At 40.5% G+C, this 18,188-nt stretch overlaps 1 protein-coding gene and 1 long non-coding RNA gene across 4 annotated transcripts in view; one reads left to right on the forward strand and one right to left on the reverse strand.

Moving 5' to 3' along the window:
- LOC311587493 overlaps positions 1–9,388 on the reverse strand; it is a 76,249-nt gene extending 66,861 nt beyond the window's left edge. For both annotated transcript variants that reach the window (XR_014775882.1, XR_014775883.1), the window contains exons 1-2: positions 9,314–9,388; positions 5,785–5,842 (exon numbers count right to left, since the gene is read on the reverse strand). This is a non-coding gene — a long non-coding RNA (uncharacterized lncRNA). The remainder of the gene's footprint in view (positions 1–5,784; positions 5,843–9,313) is intronic.
- Positions 9,389–9,428: 40 nt separating this feature from the next.
- Positions 9,429–18,188, forward strand: part of SMC5 (structural maintenance of chromosomes 5) — a 75,576-nt gene continuing 66,816 nt past the window's right edge. For both annotated transcript variants that reach the window (XM_084764316.1, XM_084764317.1), the window contains exons 1-2: positions 9,429–9,722; positions 14,100–14,241. In XM_084764316.1, coding sequence (XP_084620442.1) covers positions 9,538–9,722; positions 14,100–14,241 — 327 coding nt within the window. In that variant the 5' untranslated portion in view covers positions 9,429–9,537. The remainder of the gene's footprint in view (positions 9,723–14,099; positions 14,242–18,188) is intronic.

The following is an 18,188-nucleotide window of genomic DNA, read 5'->3' on the forward strand; positions in this document are numbered from 1 at the left end:
ACTAGCATCAATTGTCACAACAAAGGTTTCACTTTAGTGGTTCTGGCCTCTTGTTAATCACAGCAGATTCTTCAACCCTAAAAGCACAGTTTTGGGCTGGGGGGAGGTGGGGGTGGGTGGGAGGGGTGGGGGTGGGGGTGGGAGGGGTTGTGGTTTGTTTTGTTTTGTTGGTTTTTTGAGACAGGCCTTCTCTGTGTAGCTGTGGCTGTCCTGGACTTACTTTGTAGACCAGGCTGGCCTCAAACTCAAAGAGATCCGCCCACCTCTGTCTTCCCGAGCACATGCACCACTGCGCCTGGCTGAAGCACAGGTTTTCTGTTTTTGTTTTTTTTTTTTTTTTTAGATTTATTTATTTATTTTATGTATATGAGTGCGCTATCTGCATGTACACCTGCAGGCCAGAAGAGGACATCAAATCACATCATAGATGGTTGTGAACCACCATGTGGTTGCTAGAAATTGAACTCAGGACCTCTGGAAAAGCAGTCAGTGCCCTTACCCTCTGAGCTATCTCTCCAGCCCTGAAGCATATGTCAGAGTCTTTAAGAAACTCTCTCCAATTTCCTTCTAAGCTTCACAAGCCGGTCCTCCATCAGCTGCATTTCTCCAAACACTTACCTTCTAAATTCCTACAGAACAACCCACTGAGCTCTGGTACTCAAAGGCTTTTCCAACACCACCACAGTCTTCCCCCGAAACACACAGTTGGGTCTGTTACAGCAATATACCTCATAATCTGGTACCGATTTCTGTCTTAGAGTTTCCATTGCTATGTAATAAAACACTGTGACCAAAATCAATTTGAAAGAGAGCTTATTTCCACCTAGACATCCCATGAACGATCCCATCATCAAAGGAAGTTGGGGCAAACCCCCAACAGGAACCTGCGGCAGGAATGGAGGCAGAGGCTATGGAGCAACGCTTGTGCTGGTTTGCTTCTCTTGCTCAGCCTGCTTTCTTCTATCACTCATGCCCAGGGGTGGAATCACATCCCATAGGGTGGGCCCACCTGCATCATTCATCAAGAAATTGCACCACAGAACTTGTCTACAGCCTGTCTTGTGGAAGCCTTTTCTCAATTAAGATTCCCTCTTCCCAGTTATGCCCATGTTTGTGTCAAACTGACAAAAGCCAACCAGCACGGTCATAGAAATCAGGCTCTCTGAACACGGAGCAGAGTGAAAGGGGACAAAGAACGAATGCAGAGTTAGAAAAAGGGTAAATCCAGAACCTTTACATTTCTCCATGATTTTTTTTTCTCATCTTAGAACATGAGCAAGGATCTTCAACAATAACAGTTATGGAATCTTTTTATCATGAGAATGAATCAGAAGTATTTCCACACATTACAGTGTATGTATGCTCTAGGCTTTTTTACACATGGCATTCATCAAGTTAAGAAACCTCAGTGTCATTCCTGGTTTCCTAAGAGCATATGACAAATAGACACTAAACTTCTTTCCATGGAGAGATAATGATTCACTTCCCTTTAATCTTTATTAGCACATGAACTGCACTGACACATTGCTGATTTTCTTTTTCTCATTTAAAAGTACACTTTTGTGCAAAGTGTGACTATAAGAAGTACATAGATGGGGTGGGGTGAACTGGGAGGAGGGGGGACTGCAATCAGAATGTAAAGCAAATAAATAAATACACTTTTAAAGAACAACAACAGCAAAAATTCATAGATAGTAAGGGACCAGCACAAGCCAGCAAGAGACAGGATGGGGGAGAAGGTGAGTCAGAATATAGTAAGATTATATCTATTTATTAAATGCTATATAATGTAACCTATTACTGTGTGCTAACTTTAAAAAGTAAACTTAAAAACAAAAAACAATATATATGTAAATGCTAAGGAATAGTAATAAGCACCCCTGGACTACTGACGATGCAGGGGAAGTAAAACATTACCAGAACTTTGGATGAACTCTGTATATACTCCCCAGTCTCAGTTCCTTTCCTTTCCCGAAATGTTAATTATATTTGTGTCTCAAAAAACAAGCGACCAGGCCAGGGAGGTCCCACAGACACCCAAACATTACAGTCTATTGCCATTGCTTTTGGTTACTGCCCAGAACTTGGTGGTAAGGTCCAGAACTTGGTGGTAAGATACTGTTGCTGAAGACATCACATTATTGAATTCTAGGACACGGAAAAATCAATTTGGCACGTAACCTGGACGTTTTACCCCTACTTGTGATCTTTCATAGTTCTAGAAGGTGCTATGCATGATGCCAGGGAAAAAAGTAATCATCAGTCTTACTCAGCTTTGAATGCTGTGAGCTACAATAACAACTGACCTAGCAAGGCATGCTCACTGGTGCAATAGTGGCATAATTATCACAGAAGTAACTGACTATTTTCTTATTGATTTTAAAGACTGCTCCACTATATAAACCCATATCTAGTACCTGTGGCTGGACAGGTCATGGGTCTTGGAGAATTACTACTATTAATACTCTGTACATAATATTAAAATGCACATAATATTAAATGGATCCATAATGACTTATTATTATACTCATAGATTAGTACATCTCTCAACACTCATCAAAGAAGTTTCTTTCTGGCTCAGGTGCAGTAAATAAGAAACTGTGGAATGCTTAATCCTAAGTGGATCATCTGCATCGTAACAACTCCCTCCCGAGGCTCAGAGATTTTTCTCTCCCAATCTGAAAAAAATCATGGCCCAAATTTTGTATTTATGATTTTGTGTATCTTAAGAAGAGGAGGCTTACAAAACAAAATAAGCTTCAGACCCCACAGAGCCTGGATCTAGAAGAAAAAGGACACTATAGAAGAGACAGCCGTGTGGGTACCGTGCAGCTCTTTGGCAGAGAGGCTAGAAAGCCAATGATATTGTTAGAGAGAAGGAAAGACAGACATTGCTGATGTGATATTCAAAGGATCATAGTTTCCAAGAAGTTCCGTGGCATTAATAACCCCAGTACTGAGAAACTAAAGGAGAGTACTACATATGGCATATGGTCCAGTGATTCTAATTCTCACACTCTTACCCAGACAAATGCTTGGGAATATACACTAAGGTGAGCTCAGCCAAGCATGACCCTGTAGGCTCAATTTCCTTAACAATTATACTTTATTATGAACTTATTAAATGAGCATATCTCCCTTATAACCAGACTAGCCTAAATAAAAGGAAAAGGAGATTAAAGAAAACAAGAATGAAACCTTCTGGCTATCAGACTCTGTTGTTACAAAAGGCTGAGCCAAATTTTATATTAATTTCTAATACATCTTTAACCTTTTAGCTAGTTTTTTAATTTAAAAAAAAATAGTTTAGGAAGAGGCTGATGGTGCATGCCTGTAATCTCAGCATGCAGCACCCAGCACCCAGGGAGGCAAAGGCAGGCAGATCTCTTTGACTTTGAGGCCACCCTGGTATACAAAGTGAGTCTAGGACATCCAAGGCTACACAGAAAAACCCTGTCTTGAAAAACCAAAAGGAAAAAAAAAAGTCTGTTGAGACACTGATCTAGCATACAGAAATAAAGTATGAAGAAACGTTTTGAATAGTAACTGGCATGGTAAGTATTATTAGCATTAGCTATTATGGCCAAGTCTACAGATATGACTATAGTCAGTGCCTCCACTGATACCACTATAGTAAAAATACGCATGTGTGAGGAGTCAAACATTTTTTTCAATCAAAATCACTGGAATTAAGGCATCTCCATGTCTTTGTGGTTTCAGTTCCCTTGTGGTGAGTGAGGGCCTGGTTCCCTTCAGGAATTCACATTCTTGCCGAGATCTTTGTCATCTGTTGGTTCTTTGACTTCGTTGATTAGGAAATACATGTGTGGTGCTGGGTGTGAGGGAGGATGTTAACTCCTGGGTGTTAAGACCTTCAGTTTCCCCATCCAGCCTCTTCCTTCTCTCTCAGGCTCCTGTGGCTTGCTTCTCTACTTTATGAATTTGCTAAAAATTAAAAGTGGTGTCCCATTCACTTGTTATTTAAACCAGAAGAGATCAAGCTCTACGACACAACAAGGACATACGCTCAACCATGTTCATAGCAGCCTTATTCATAATAGCCAGAACCTGGAAACAGCCTAAATGTCCCTCAGTTAAAGAATGGACAAAGAAACTGTAGTACATTTACACCATGGAATACTACTCAGCTATTAAAAACAAGGGAATCCTGAAATTTGTGGAAAAATGGACGGAACTAGAAATGATCATATTGAGTGAGTTAACCCAGAAGCAGAAAGACTCACTTATAATTGGACACTAGCACAAAAGACATGTCCCATGAAAGTCTTTACTTACCAAGAGATTGGGATAGATGTGAGGACATCCTACTGGGACTCTAGGTAAGAGAAATATAGGAGAATGGGGAAATAGAAGGATCCAGAAGGTACTAGAAACCTACAAGAAGAACATCTTGACAGCTGGATCTGGGCCCAGGGGGGTCTGCTCAAACTACTGCACCAACCAAAGACAATACAAGCAGTAAACACCAAACCCCTACCCAGATCTAGCCAATGGACAGGACATTCTCCACAGTTGTGTGGAGAGTGGGGACTGGCTCAGACATGAACTCTGGTGCCCCATATTTGACCACTTCCCCTTGGTGGGGAGGCCTGGTGGCACTCAGAGAAAGAGTAAGCTGGATAACAGGATGAGACTTGATAGGCTGTGACCATATAGTGGGGGAGGAGGTCCCCCTTGGTCATAGACCTAGGGGAGGGGAATAGGGTGAAAGAGGGAGGGAGGGAGGAACGGAAGAATACAAGTGATGGGATAACAATTGAGATGTAATCTGAATAAATTAATAAAAATAAGTAAATAAATAAAGCTGTAAAGAAAAATCCTAAGTGTGCACGTTAGAAGAGGGATGGCAAACTGTCTCAAAGATGCAAAGATGACGTCAGCAGAGTCTGACCCAAGCGTCTTGTGCCACCTTCTCGCTATTGTGGTACTATCTGCAAGGACTTGTGCTGCATCCAAGTAAACAAGCACAGAAGAGTTTATGAGGTCAGGATGTTTGTGACCTAAAGTTTCTACCTGAGACTTAACCTTCAGCATGATGTTATTTTGAGACAGGGATGTTGGGAGATATTAGGTGAAGCCTCATGAGTACGGTTAGTGTCTTTACATGGCCAACAAGACCAGTGGTGCTCATCCGACACTAAATTGGCTAATGCCTTCATTTTGGGCTTCTCAGTTTACAAAACTATGAGAAATAAATTTCAACTGTTTAGAAAGATTTGGCATCTTCTTATAAGATGGGATAAAACCATGATATTCTGATGTCTGATGATGAATCATATTTCTAATTTTTTTTTTTTGAGACAGGGTTTCTCTGGATAGCCATGACTGTCTTGGACTCATTTTGTAGATCAGGCTGGCTTGGAACTCCCAGAAATCCACCAGCCTTTACCTCCTTGATTGCTAAGATAACACCCCAATCGTATTTCTAATTCTTGACTCTAACCAAGTCTGCCAACTTTTTAGGTTTTGTAGAATTGAAAAGCCAATAGTCAGAATAGCCCCTGGTCATTCGATCTTTGGTCAGAAAATACAACCTCTTTGTCATATGCTAACAAAGAGCGAGTAACAATGTTAGCTGTTGCCTTAAACCGTAGGAGTTAGTTTGGGAGTGGCTTTCTGGGGACTGAAATCAGGCGCTCAGGCTTTTAAAGCAAGGGGTTGTACCTGGGGAAATGCAAGATTTTGCTGTTGGGGCTCGTTCATCATCAGCATAAAATTTCACATGGGGCTATTTCTGAGCACATTCTGTCTTCTCAACATTACCTCTTTCAAGATGATTTTCAGATGTCTTCGTGGAGTAGTTGCACTTGTGTACAGTTGCCTGAGAAGGACAGAAGAGGGCAAGGCAATTCCTCAGAGTTGATGCTACAGGCAATTCTGAGCATTTGAAATGGTTTTTTGGGAACCAAATTCCCATCCTCTGCAAGAGCAGTTTACACTCCCGACTACTGAGCCACCTCTCCATCCCTCAAAGTAGCCCCTATCAATGGACTTAAAACAAATGTGCGTACTTTCATGCATGAGTAAAAACTTTAAGGCTTATTAAGAAGCACATTACTAATTAATAGTCTTCCAGAGCATCTTTAGGTCATGTTCATTTTCAATCATACAGAATCTAACAAAAGCTAATTATGTAAATCAATAACAACGGTATATGTATTCAATAAAATGTTATCTGATTACCTAAAATCATGTTATGAAAACTATTTAGTTGCATGAAAAGTAATATATTAAGTGTGGATTGAATACAATATAAATAATACAGTGTGTGTATTGTATTACTTTCCTTGAGGAACAAAAGGGACACACCATTAATATAAAACAACAAACAAACAAACAAACAAGCATGCATCCAAACTACACTAAAATCTTTTTTGTTGTTGCTATTGTTTTTTGAGACAAGGCATAGCCTTGTGTAGCCCTGTAGAGGTGACCTTTATTCATATTGTATTAAACTGTGACTCTGTATATTCAATTGTTAATTTCTGAGTCCTTCATAATTCCTGCTTCACAAAAAAGTCTCCCATATACTGGGCCAGAGGGTCAAAGATGATACCCCAATGTTGCTGAGGAACATTGGGTGACTGTCCTGACAACCAGCTGTCTCTGTCATTTCTATAGTTTTGGAAGTTGCTTGCTCTGCACTTCCCATCTACTCAGGTAATATTTATCCTTCTCAGGTCTCTGATGGGATTGAAAACTAGATAGTCAAAGTCTCACATAAAAGCTTAAGTTGTGAGGCATCTAAGAAAGTGTTTTAGGGTCTAAGATGTTTTAAGGATGGTCAATGCAAGTTATGAAGGTTGGAGGATGTGAAAGTTTAACTTGTAAGGTGTCTTAAGGTTGGTAAGTGAAGGTTACAGGGTCTAAGAATGTGTTTTATGAAGGTTGGAGGGAGTTGAAAACAGGTATTTTAAGGTTGGTATTTGCAAGTTGTGAAAGATAGAGGAGATAAAAGCTTAGATGACAATAGAAAATTATTTAGGTATAGAACTTTGGCCCTACCAAGATAGATACATAATAGATAATTTTCTCCAAGGTTTCCAAATCCAAATGGACTGTACATTATGAATGTAATTCTTACCTGATAGTTTTTATAATTGTTCTTATTGTACACAGTTTATTACTGTTAAAGAAGAAAACTCCTTGGATTAAAAGGGGACTATGTAGAGGTGACCTTTATTCACATTGTATTAAGGTCTCTGTATTCAATTGTTAATTGCTGAACTGAAAGTGAGCTAAATGTTAACAGATTCTGGTATTATCTATTGAGGAATCTTCTGCCTCAGTGTTGTGTAAAAATTATTCCCCAACTATTTCTGATTGGTTAATAAAGAAGCTGAAGAGCCTATGACTGGACAAAAGAAACAATAAGTGGGATTTTTGTTGCCAGTGTGGGAGTACCAGGTAGAGAGAGAGAAGAAGGAGGTCACTGGGCCATATGGATGTAGCCATGAGGCCTGACCAGGAGAATGATGTCACCAGGCTGTGAGGGGTCAAGATAGGGGCAGAGATGGAGCAGGAGTGGCCAAAGTGAGATTAGAAGACACATAAAAAGGCATGTGGCTGGGAAGTAGGCCAGGCTAGCTTCAGACAGGTTAGAATAGGTGAGAATCTACCCAGCTATAGTGCTTTAAAGCTTATTAATAAGTGTAATAGATTTCCATTTCATTATTTTGGAGCTAGAGTGGGCATTGAAAAAAAAAAAAACAACATTAATTTGACATAGCCCTGGCTGTTCTGGAACTCTCTTTGTAGACCAGGCTAGCTTTGAACTTAGAGAGATCCACCTGCTTATGTGTCCTGAGTACTGAGATTAAAGGTGTGCATCACCATTGTCCAGCTTCTACACTAAAATCTTTTCTTTTCTTTCTTTATTTTTGTTTGTTTGGTTTGGTTTTTGGTTTTCAAGACAGGGTCTCTCTGTGTTAGCTTTGATTAAAGTAAACAGAACGCTCTAAGATCAAAGGCTGAGCCATACTACAATTAGAAATAGATTGGATCAAATATCCTGCAAGTCACCTCCTACCCATTCTCTTTAAATCCATCAAGAGTCTCCCCTACCCTCTCTTCTTTCTGCTTTCCCGGAGAGACAGCCTTGATAGTGTGGAATAAACTTTTCCCTTCCCATCACGGAACAGCTATTTCCGTGGTTTCTCTGCTGCATCCTCGCATATAGTATCAGTCATGAGTAGCCGGTTAAAACCCATAGTATGGTTGTATTTCTGAAGTCATACAAGTTTGGGGACCTATTTTCACCTTCAAAGTTTAGAAACATAATTTTAATAGCACTCTGAAAGTCTAATCCTGACATAAAAAGGTAACCCCACCATGGCTGCCTGTATTCTTAATTGTCTATAGAGTAGATTCCGTCATAACTAATTACTTCTTCACAACTAATTACTCCTTCTCCTGGATAGAATTGTGAGCCTCCAGGCCCAATAACCTGGGTGTTGAGACTGCAGGCATATGCCACCATGCTTGGAAAACCTTAAGCTCATGAAGCCGCTTTTCAACAAGCACACACCAGCTATGTGTGGAATTGGTATCCTAAATCTTTTCATTTTTTCCTGTCACTTGAACATTTTGCAAGTTATTCCTTAATTTCTACACACACACACCTAGTACCTATGACAGTTTCCATGCTTTCTGCAATTCTATTTTGTTTATAACTTTTAGTGAGCAAACCCCACTACCCTAGTCTCTGGCCAGTTATGCATACTCCTAAAGAAGCTTGCTTATTCTGCTTCAAGGGTTTCTAGAAACCACTAGGGAATTTAAGCAGGGAACTAAGGAACCCCAAGGGAAGAGGCTATCTGATGGCCTGCTCGGGAATATCAGCATTAAGGAAGCAGAAGCAATAGGTGTTCAAGGCCAGCCTGGGCTGTGTGGTGAGAGTAGGCTATCCAGGGCTAAACAGTGTGTTTAAAAAAAAAAAAAAGGCATGTTAGTGCGAGTGGTGAGGTAACTAAGACAATGCAGTCTTCGCAATTTTGAGAGCACCAGAGGACTGCTAGTGCCATGCTTCAAACAACAGGCAGAGAGCCAACAGGGGCGGGTTCTTTGGAGAAGGAAAATTGAGTTGAGCACCAGGCAAGGAAACCCCCGCAATGTAGAACCAGAGACAGGTGCGGCCAGCGGTTCTAGGGAGGGACAGTCGCAAACTCGCTAGCGACCCAAGCACGGGAAGCGCCTGGGCAGGTTTCAAAACAGTAAGTGCAAGTCACATATTGCTCTAAGGTTAAAATTCTCCCAGAAGAAAATCACGAGACATATGGAAATCGCCCCTTACGGTCAGTCAAACCTCAGATCAGCATCTCCGGCCTCTCAGGCCAAGGTGAGTGGCGGGCGGGGTGGGGGCGTGGCCTCGGTTTTGCCGGGCAGAACTGCGCAGGCGCCGCGCGGCCGCGGGGCGGGGTCAGGTGGGGGTCAGTTAGCGCGGGAGCCCGGCGCGGAGGCTCTTGGGCTGCTGCCCGCCCTGAACGGAAGCCGCTGCGGGACTCAGAAGACGCCAGGATGGCGACTCCGAGCGGGAAGGCTGCGATCCCGAGCCCCCAGACTTCCAAGAGGGCTCTCCCGAAAGATGCCTCCTCTGAGGTCCCGAGCAAGAGAAAGAACTCGAACCCGTCTTCGACGCTTCCGCGGCCATCCGGGCTCTTCGTGGAGGGTTCAATCGTGCGCATCGCCATGGAGAACTTCTTGTGAGTGGCTGCAGGCCGCGCCTGGGCGGGAGCAAGAGGCCCGCAGGCCTGTCGCCGTGGGGTGTGCCCGGCGGTGGGGACCTCGTGCCAGGCTTTCCCTGCCTAGGCCGTGGAGACTGGGCCATGTTGGCTGTAGTAGACCGGTCACCTGATCTTTTTGTTTTGTTTTGTTTTGTTTAAATCCACCTTCAAGTGGTTTTAAAAGGCGTCAGATGCGGCCAGTGGGTATACCAAAAGGCCAAGTCTTCTAGTAGAGCTGGGAGTTGCGATCTACAGAGGACTTGTGCGCTTCACAAAACTCAGCAGGCCAACAGTTTCAGCGGAGTGGCAGATTTTGAAAATGTACACGGTTTTGGAGTGGGCAGATGAGCTAGCTATGGTTGTTGATTGGAGGTCAGAGTGTACCAGAGAATTCGTCTTCGCCGTTTTTGTTCCGCCTTGCAGACCGCCTTGCCCTTTAAATCCTCCTTTCTTCCGTCTCACCACCCCCAACAAGTTGAGAAGATTCTAAATGTTCGCCAAAATATTTTCTGCTTAGCGTCTTTCGAGTTATTCTTTCGAGATACCTTTTTGTTTGTTTGTTGTTTGTTTGTTTTTCGAGACAGGGTTTCTCTGTGTAACAGCTCTGGCTGTCCTGTAACTCGCTCTGTAGTCCCGGCTGGCCTCGAATGACCCACCTGTCTCTGCCTCCCGAGTGCTGGCATTAAAGGTATGCGCCACCGCCACCACCTCCAGGCTTCGAGATACTTTTATAAGTATAGGTTTGAGAAAGACTTACAGAACTGTAGTAACAATACTATATGGGATACATCTGTTTTATTGACACATCGTTCTGTTTCTTCCTGTCTGTTGATGATGTAAGCTCAAAGCTTTTGGCTTTTGCCCAGATTTATATAGATTCTAATAGCTAAATTGCTATTTGAGTCCAAATAAGCAAAGGTAAATGTACTCAAGTGAGTAATCCGCTGTAACTTTTCTACCCCGGGTTTCGTGGGCTTCGCAAGTGCTGAAAAGGCTGCTTTTTCCTCCTCAACTATCAGAGCTTTGTGAAGGAAATATTAAAATCCGAAAAGGGAAGATGATTGCCTGAAAGCAAGTTGTAATGTTTAGTGAGCCCCTTAACATAAGATGTAAGGACGTCCGTGGGTAGAGGTCGGAAGCCCAAATTTGCTCGCCTTGTCTGTTACTATGTTGAGAAACTCCGTCTTCGTCCTATAGGCAGTAGGAACCCGGGAGATGATTCCGGAAGGATGCCAGGCAGAAACGGAGAAGACAAGAAATGAGAAAGCAGAGTGAGCATAGTAGGAACAGAGAGCGTATTTGACAGGACCTGCCTGCCGCTTGTGACGCATGGGGATAGAGGAGCTGCTAGCTCTTCCGGAGTCTCTCTGTCAGCTACCTGGTCAGGTGTTGCTCAGGAGAGAGTAGTGTGGAGAGAGTAAATAACCAGTGCAGTTGAGCGGCTGTGTCTTGAACTTTCCTGGGGGATATTTAGGGGAACTGTTCTATAGGTGAAGTTTAGAAAGGCCTGGAGCGCAGAGGAAAATGTGAGTAAGTCACAGGCTTGGGAGTCATATGTATAGGTGGCTGTTGATGCTGCAAAAAGTTGTTGAACTTATGCAGAAGGGCATATAAATTGGAGGAATAGAAAGTCTGTTTGTTGTAGGAGTAAGAGAAGATGAAGATGAGCTCAGATCCAACTGTACAGGAAGGTAAGATGAGAATCATGGGAGACTTGTTGGAGAAGCACAGTTAAAATAATACTTTGAACTCGTAATGAGACTGAAGCCTCCTACATTTAGCAATTGGGAAAAATGTCCCTTTGATAAAGCAGTACAAAAGAAGACTTAGTAGACCGAGGAAGAATGAGGAAGAAAAGCTTAGACACATCCAAAAGAAAAAGTAGTTGGGAAATGCAGAGTTGGGTTTGGTTTTGTTATTTTAATAACAAGACTTTAGATTAGGGCAGTATATTCATATTTTCTAGAGAAACAAAACTTATAGAATGTGTCTATATCCATGTATTTATTGGAGTAGCTTACAGGCTCTGGTCCAGCTAGTCCAACAACAGCTCTAAGAATCTAATAGTAATTCAGTCCATGAGGCTGGATGTCTCAGCTGGCTTCAGAAGCCCAAAAAAGTAGGCTCTAATGCTATTGAAGCAATGGACTTGCCAGTGAGAGTGAGAGCAAGCAGGCTAAGAGAACAAGCTTCCTTCTGTGTCCTTTATATAGGCTGCCAACAGAGAGTGTGGTCCAGATTAAAGGTGGATCTTCACACCTCAAAGATCTGGCTTAAAAGTGGGTCTTTTGGGGACTGAAGAGATGGCTCAGAGGTTAAGAGCATTGCCTGCTCTTCCAGAAGTCCTGAGTTAAATTCCCAGCAACCACATGATGGCTCACAACTATCTATAATGAGATCTGGTGCCCTCTTCTGGCATGTAGGCATGTATGTAGGGAAAACACTATATATAATAAGTAAATCTTAATTTTAAAAAAGTGGGTCTTTCCACTCCAAATAATTTAATTAAGAAAAAAGGTCCCTCAGGAGTGTGCCCAGCTGCTTGTGTTTTAATTATTTCCAGATGTAGTCAAGTTGACAGCCATGACAGAGAGTGAGGCTGAGAGAAGAAGCAGATAGGCTAGCTAGGCTTAGAAAACCCAAATGGCCTATAACCAGTACAGGAGTTTGCTATGGGTGAAGTAGAACAAAAGGAGTTGAGAGTGGAGGGAAAGCGTTCTAGGCTAAAAGCAGCACAAATTATTCAAGAAACAGAAAGAAATAGATACAGAATTTAGAATTCTGAGCAGAGATAGAAAAGGGAGATAGGAAAAAGTTTTAATTAGGGCTAAGTTACAACAGATCCTTTTCCCCCTCTTCTTAGGTTTGTGTTTGTGTGTCTGTGTACATGCCATAGTGTGCAAGTGCCTTTGGAGGCCAGAAGAAGGCGTCATACTCGTTGCAGCTCCAATCACAGGTGGTTGTGAGCTGTCCTGTCTTGGTGCTAGGGACCAACCTTGGGCCTCTGGAAGAGGATGAGACTCCTAACAGTGGAACCATCTCTGCAGCCCCATTTTTGTTTTGTCTTGTTTTGTTTTGTGAACAAGTGATAACTAGGTTTTCATGTGTATCCTGTAGTTCTTTGTCACATATATATTTTTGTTACCACTTGGATTTTTTGAAGTTTCAAGTGTTAAAGTTGGTATGCTTTGCTAAATTATTTATATATTTAGCGTGTTAGTAGCACTCTGTCATTTATTTCTTGGGGACTTGGTTAGGTGTACCTTATGCTAAAGACCTGGAGAAGGGGTATTTATTATTTATGTGTTCTAATTACGGATTTTGAAAGGCAAAACTAAAGAAATGTCTGAGTTTGTTTCATCTCTTGCCAAAGCTGCCCCAACAAATAATGAGGATTAAGATTTAAAAAAATGGTACAATGAATCTTAAAAAATATGTAGGAGAAAATAAATTAGGAATTCCCAGAAGCAGCAGATTTAGAAGCAGATATATGAGACTTAATAGGTGCTAAATATAAATTAAATGTTAAATTCATTTAACTATGGACTGGTTGTGCAGGGAGTTGGAGTGTACTGGACGTCATGGTGTGTGTGGATTACAGATCTCTCTGGTTAGGCATCCTTGCCTTCTCCCTGAGGAGCAGGGATTATTGGAACATAGCGTGTCGTGGATTCTTGGAATCTTCTTGCAGCATATTAAAGGAGTAAAGGCCCTTTCATTTTTAAATTGATGATAAAATAGTTATTGATTTGATAATTATTTCCTCATTTGAATAAGAATAATTGTTAGATTGCTTTAAATAATAAAATATGAGAAGTAACTACTATTCTAACTTTTAAAAAATGTAATTGTAAGACATTAGGAAAAAAATCCATGACTTCTTGTATAGTTTTGAAATTCTTTTACAGTAATTAAGGTAAAAGTAAGTGTGGAAGCTTTGATAACCAAAAAAGGGTAAATAGGTTGTTTGTTGATAGTATCTCACTGTGTAGCCCTGCCTGGCCCACAGGTTTGTTTTAACCAGGTTTTTAAAACGCTGCCTCCTGCATGCTAACATTAAAGACTTGTGACACCATGCTCTGCCCTGTGTTCTTATTTTACATATGCATTATTATTTTTCCGTTGATAAGAGTTTTTCCTCTGTAAATTGATTGTTTAAAACTTAGAGGGCTAAGGATAAAGCTGGGAGATAAAGTACTAACCTAGCACATAAAAGGGCCTGGGCTGACTTCTCAGTACCCTAAGCCCCCAGGTATATGGTGGGCAGTGATAACGCAAAGCAACAAAAAGATGCAATTATGAAGAAAAGGTTTTTCCCTTATTCCTGTGTACTGATTTCACCTCTTTATAATTCAGAACATATGATATCTGTGAAGTGTCTCCTGGGCCCCATCTGAATATGATTATTGGAGCTAACGGAACAGGGAAGTCAAGCATAGTGTGTGCCATTTGCCTTGGACTAGCAGGCAAGCCTGCTTTCATGGGACGTGCAGATAAGGTGAGTTAACATAATTACTTTTTGTTGTTGGCTTGTTTGGTTTGGATTGGTTTTTTTCAATACAATGTTTTTCTGTGTAGCAGTCCTGGCTGTCCTTGAACTCCTGTATAGACCAGGCTGGCCTCAAACCCAAAGATGTGCCTACCTCTGCCTCCCAAGTGTTGGGATTAAAGGCATGCACCACTGTGCCTGACTTACATTAATTACATAATTTAAAAAAAAGAAATTCAGAACCATTTGTTTTTAGAAACAAATCAATTTCAACATTTTAGGTTCTTAAGTTTACCAAATGTGTGTGCTTGCTTGCTTTCTATCTTTCTTTTTGGTTTTTAGAGACAGGGTTTCTCTGTGTAGCTCAGGATGTCCTGGACACGCTTACTAGACCAGGCTGGCCTCAAACTCACAGAGATCTGCCTATCTCTGCCTCTTGAATGCTGAGATTAAAGGTATGTGCCAACACTGCCTAGCCAAATGCGCTTTTTTTTTCAAACCTAGAACATCTGCAGGAGAAAGTTCTGATTGTGTTTTAATATCTCTCTAAAAGTTGTCTGTAGAACCATATATTAGACAAAGAAATGATAACAACAGTTAGAAACAAAGAAAGATCATTCACCAAAAAAGAATCTCCAAATAAGCCTAATACCTTATTAGGGAAATTTATCAGGATTGTTGGATATCAGGTTTTATAAAACTTTAATTTCTGTACATTAACAGTGAACAAGCTGAGCATGGCAGTACATGCCTTTAATCCCAGCACTGGGGAGGCAGAGGCAGATGGATTGCTGTGAGTTTGAGGCCAGCCTGGTCTACCAAGCGAGTCTAGGACAGCCAAGGCTACACAGAGAAACCCTGTCTTGAGAAAACAAACAAACGACAGCAACAACAAAAAAACAGTGAACAAAATGATGCAGTTAAAAGTACCCATCCCCCTCCCCTTTTTTTTAACGAGCTGTCTGTGTGGCTGTATAGTCTGGAAAAGGCTGTCTTGTCTCCTCGAGCTGGAGTTAACAGTTGGGCGCCATCCATCCATTGTGGATGCTGGGAACCAAACTCTGGTCTTTTACAGTAGTACCAAGTGCTCTTAGCCACTGAGTCATCGCTCCAGCCCCAGATATGTTGGTTTTTTGTAGTTTTTCTTTTGTTTTGTTTTTTGGTTTGGATTGGTTTGGCTTTTCAATACAGGGTTTTTCTGTCTAGCTTTGGCTGTCCTGGGCTTGCTTCGTACACCAGGCTGGCCTTGAACTCACTAAGATCTGCCTGCTTCTGCCTCCTGAGTGCTGGGATTATAGGCGTGCACACCTCACCAGGCTTCAAATATTGTTAATAATAGCAATGCAAGTATAAGTTATCTAGGAGTAAATTAACAAAGATGTAACAATTATAAAGATTTAAGATATTATATATGTTTTAAGATAAATGTTTTATATATGTTTTAAGATTTATTGATTTTATATATGAGTGCTCTATCTGCATGTACACTTGCATGCCAGAAGAGGGCATCAGATCCCAGGTGGTTGTGAGCCACCATGTGGTTGCTGGGAATTGAACTCAGGACCTCTAGAAGAACATACAATGATCTTAAATGCTGAGCCATCTCTCCAGCCCCCAAATTGTATTTTAAAAGAAAATTTTGTGGGCAAGTGAGATAGTTCAGTTGGGAAAAGCATTTGCTAACAACTTGACACACATGAGACATGACATGTGTTCTCCCTGCAAATAAATATAATAAATAAAACAGTATTTTGTTAAAGCTTAAAATGCACTACTGAGAACGTTGCAGAATTAATCAAGTGATATACAAAATTTTGAGCTGGACTTAATATGTAATGTAGTGCTACCACGTTTAACCAAATACCCCTAAAACTATAGATAAGCTGATTCAAAATGCATTTTTTAAAAAACAAGCTATACCAGAGATGTTGGTGAGCTAGGAAAGATACTTTGCTCTGTTAATAAATTATCCCTGTGACCTTGAGCAATGGTGTGGACATCAAACTTTCATGTCAAGGATAAAAGAATTGAAGTAGTTAATTTGCAAAGACCAGCTCAGGTTTTTATGAGTAGTAATATATACTTGCACATTCTCTACACTGATCTCTTGGGTTGTATTCTCAGTTCTGTACAATTTGAATGGGTTTTGCTGTAGTAATTTTTACCAGCCTTGTTGGTTTATTTATTTATTTTTTTAAACAAATCTCTTGGACTGTTAGAGATCTTAGGGTATGCCTGGAGGGCAGTGCTTCCTAGAGATTGTTGGCCTTCTGTATTTACAGATTTAATATTTCAGTGAGATCTAAGTTCTCAGCAAGAATAATATATTTTAGTATATTATTAAACAACCATATATGTTTAAAAAATATTATATAAATAAGTAACAAGCGCTGGAGAGTTAGGAATACTTGCTCTCCCAGAGGACCTGTGTTCTGTTTCCAGTACTAGTAGTACTGACAACAGTACAGAGCACTTAAGAGTAATATTTAATATACTTCTATTTAAATGTTAGCATAAAAATTTACTGTAAGCATAATCTAAGTAATCTGTATGGATAAAAGATAAGAACTGCTTTTTTTTTCTTCCCCCTCATTGATATAAAATATTTTGATTGTTGTAAGACAGTACACAATTTGCTCCTTCAGAGATGTTGTTCTCTGTCTATGAGTAAACAATATTAAGTGACCTTGCCAGCCAAGGCTGAATAACTTATGTGTGGCAGGGTTTGGATTTGAATCTATAGTAGAGATTAAAAGTAGTAATACTCTTGGGTTATAAGAACAGATCCACCTCCATCTTTCTGATCCATAATTTCATCATCTATAAAATCGGGGTATAAGGGTTGCCAGTGGAATTTGGAAACTTGTCAGTTGTTTATTTTAGCAGCAAATGGTTAGTTGTTTGTTTATAATCATTATCACAAATCCTTAACATAATTAAAAAGATTATTGCAATGTCTTGTTTTTTATTTTGTTTTGTGTTTTTAAAGAATGTATTGTGTATTTGTGTGTGTTCATACACCTATGGTGCCAGAGCTGGATTTACAGGCGATGTGAACCACCCGTCCTAGATCTGTACTAGGAACAGCACAGGGCCTTGGGAAGCACTGCAAGTGCTCTTAACTCTCCAGCTCTTGTTCTTTATTTCTATATTATGTAGTGTTTTGCTGGTCACTACTTTCTGATTAATTTTTTTTTATTCTATTTACCTCTCCATCTATATTTTATAGTGCTTTAAAATATAAACTTTATGATTCTGTATCTACTTTATTTTGTGTTGTTGCCAATTTTCCTTGTTTGATTTTTAAATTTTTTTTCTTCTTTGATAAAGGCATACAACATATTTGATCATATTCATTTCCCCTCCCCAACTTGTTATGTATATTAAGACAGGTTCTCATATTGCACTGCTAGTACTAATATGTAGTTGAGGGTAACCTTGAACTTCTATTATTCCTGGCTTTTTCTACCAAGTGATAAGGGGTAATAGCATTTCTATTATTTTAGTTTTTATTACTTATTGAGCTCAAACTCCAGATAACGGTTTGCTTTTAGTCCGTCAGTCTGTTTTGTGTTTAAGCTCATAGTCATCAGAACTAGTTTAGATGTCTATTTTACTAAATTATACTTTATTAATCACTTTTAAAAGATACTTGATGGCAAGTCTGCTTTAAAAACAGACTTCACACTATTAGAGTGGCTGTCAATGTTTCATCTGTGCGCTTCTGTGGGGGTCTGCAGCAGTAGTAGATTTGGTATAGTGCCTTGTGGTTGTAGTGGAGGACATGCTCTCTGTGGGTTTTTTCCTCTTCTGAAAGTGCAGAGTACATAGGCTCTGGCCCAATTACCCAGATTCAAATCCCTTTTCTTCCACTTGCATCTTATTAGCAGCTTTGTAAGAGTCTTAACTGCCTGGCACTAAAATGATCCATAATTTAACTGCTGTGATATCTGTAA

The sequence above is a fragment of the Acomys minous genome, assembly GCF_964271855.1.
Source record: "Acomys minous genome assembly, chromosome: 2".
NCBI classification, from domain to species: domain Eukaryota; kingdom Metazoa; phylum Chordata; class Mammalia; order Rodentia; family Muridae; genus Acomys; species Acomys minous.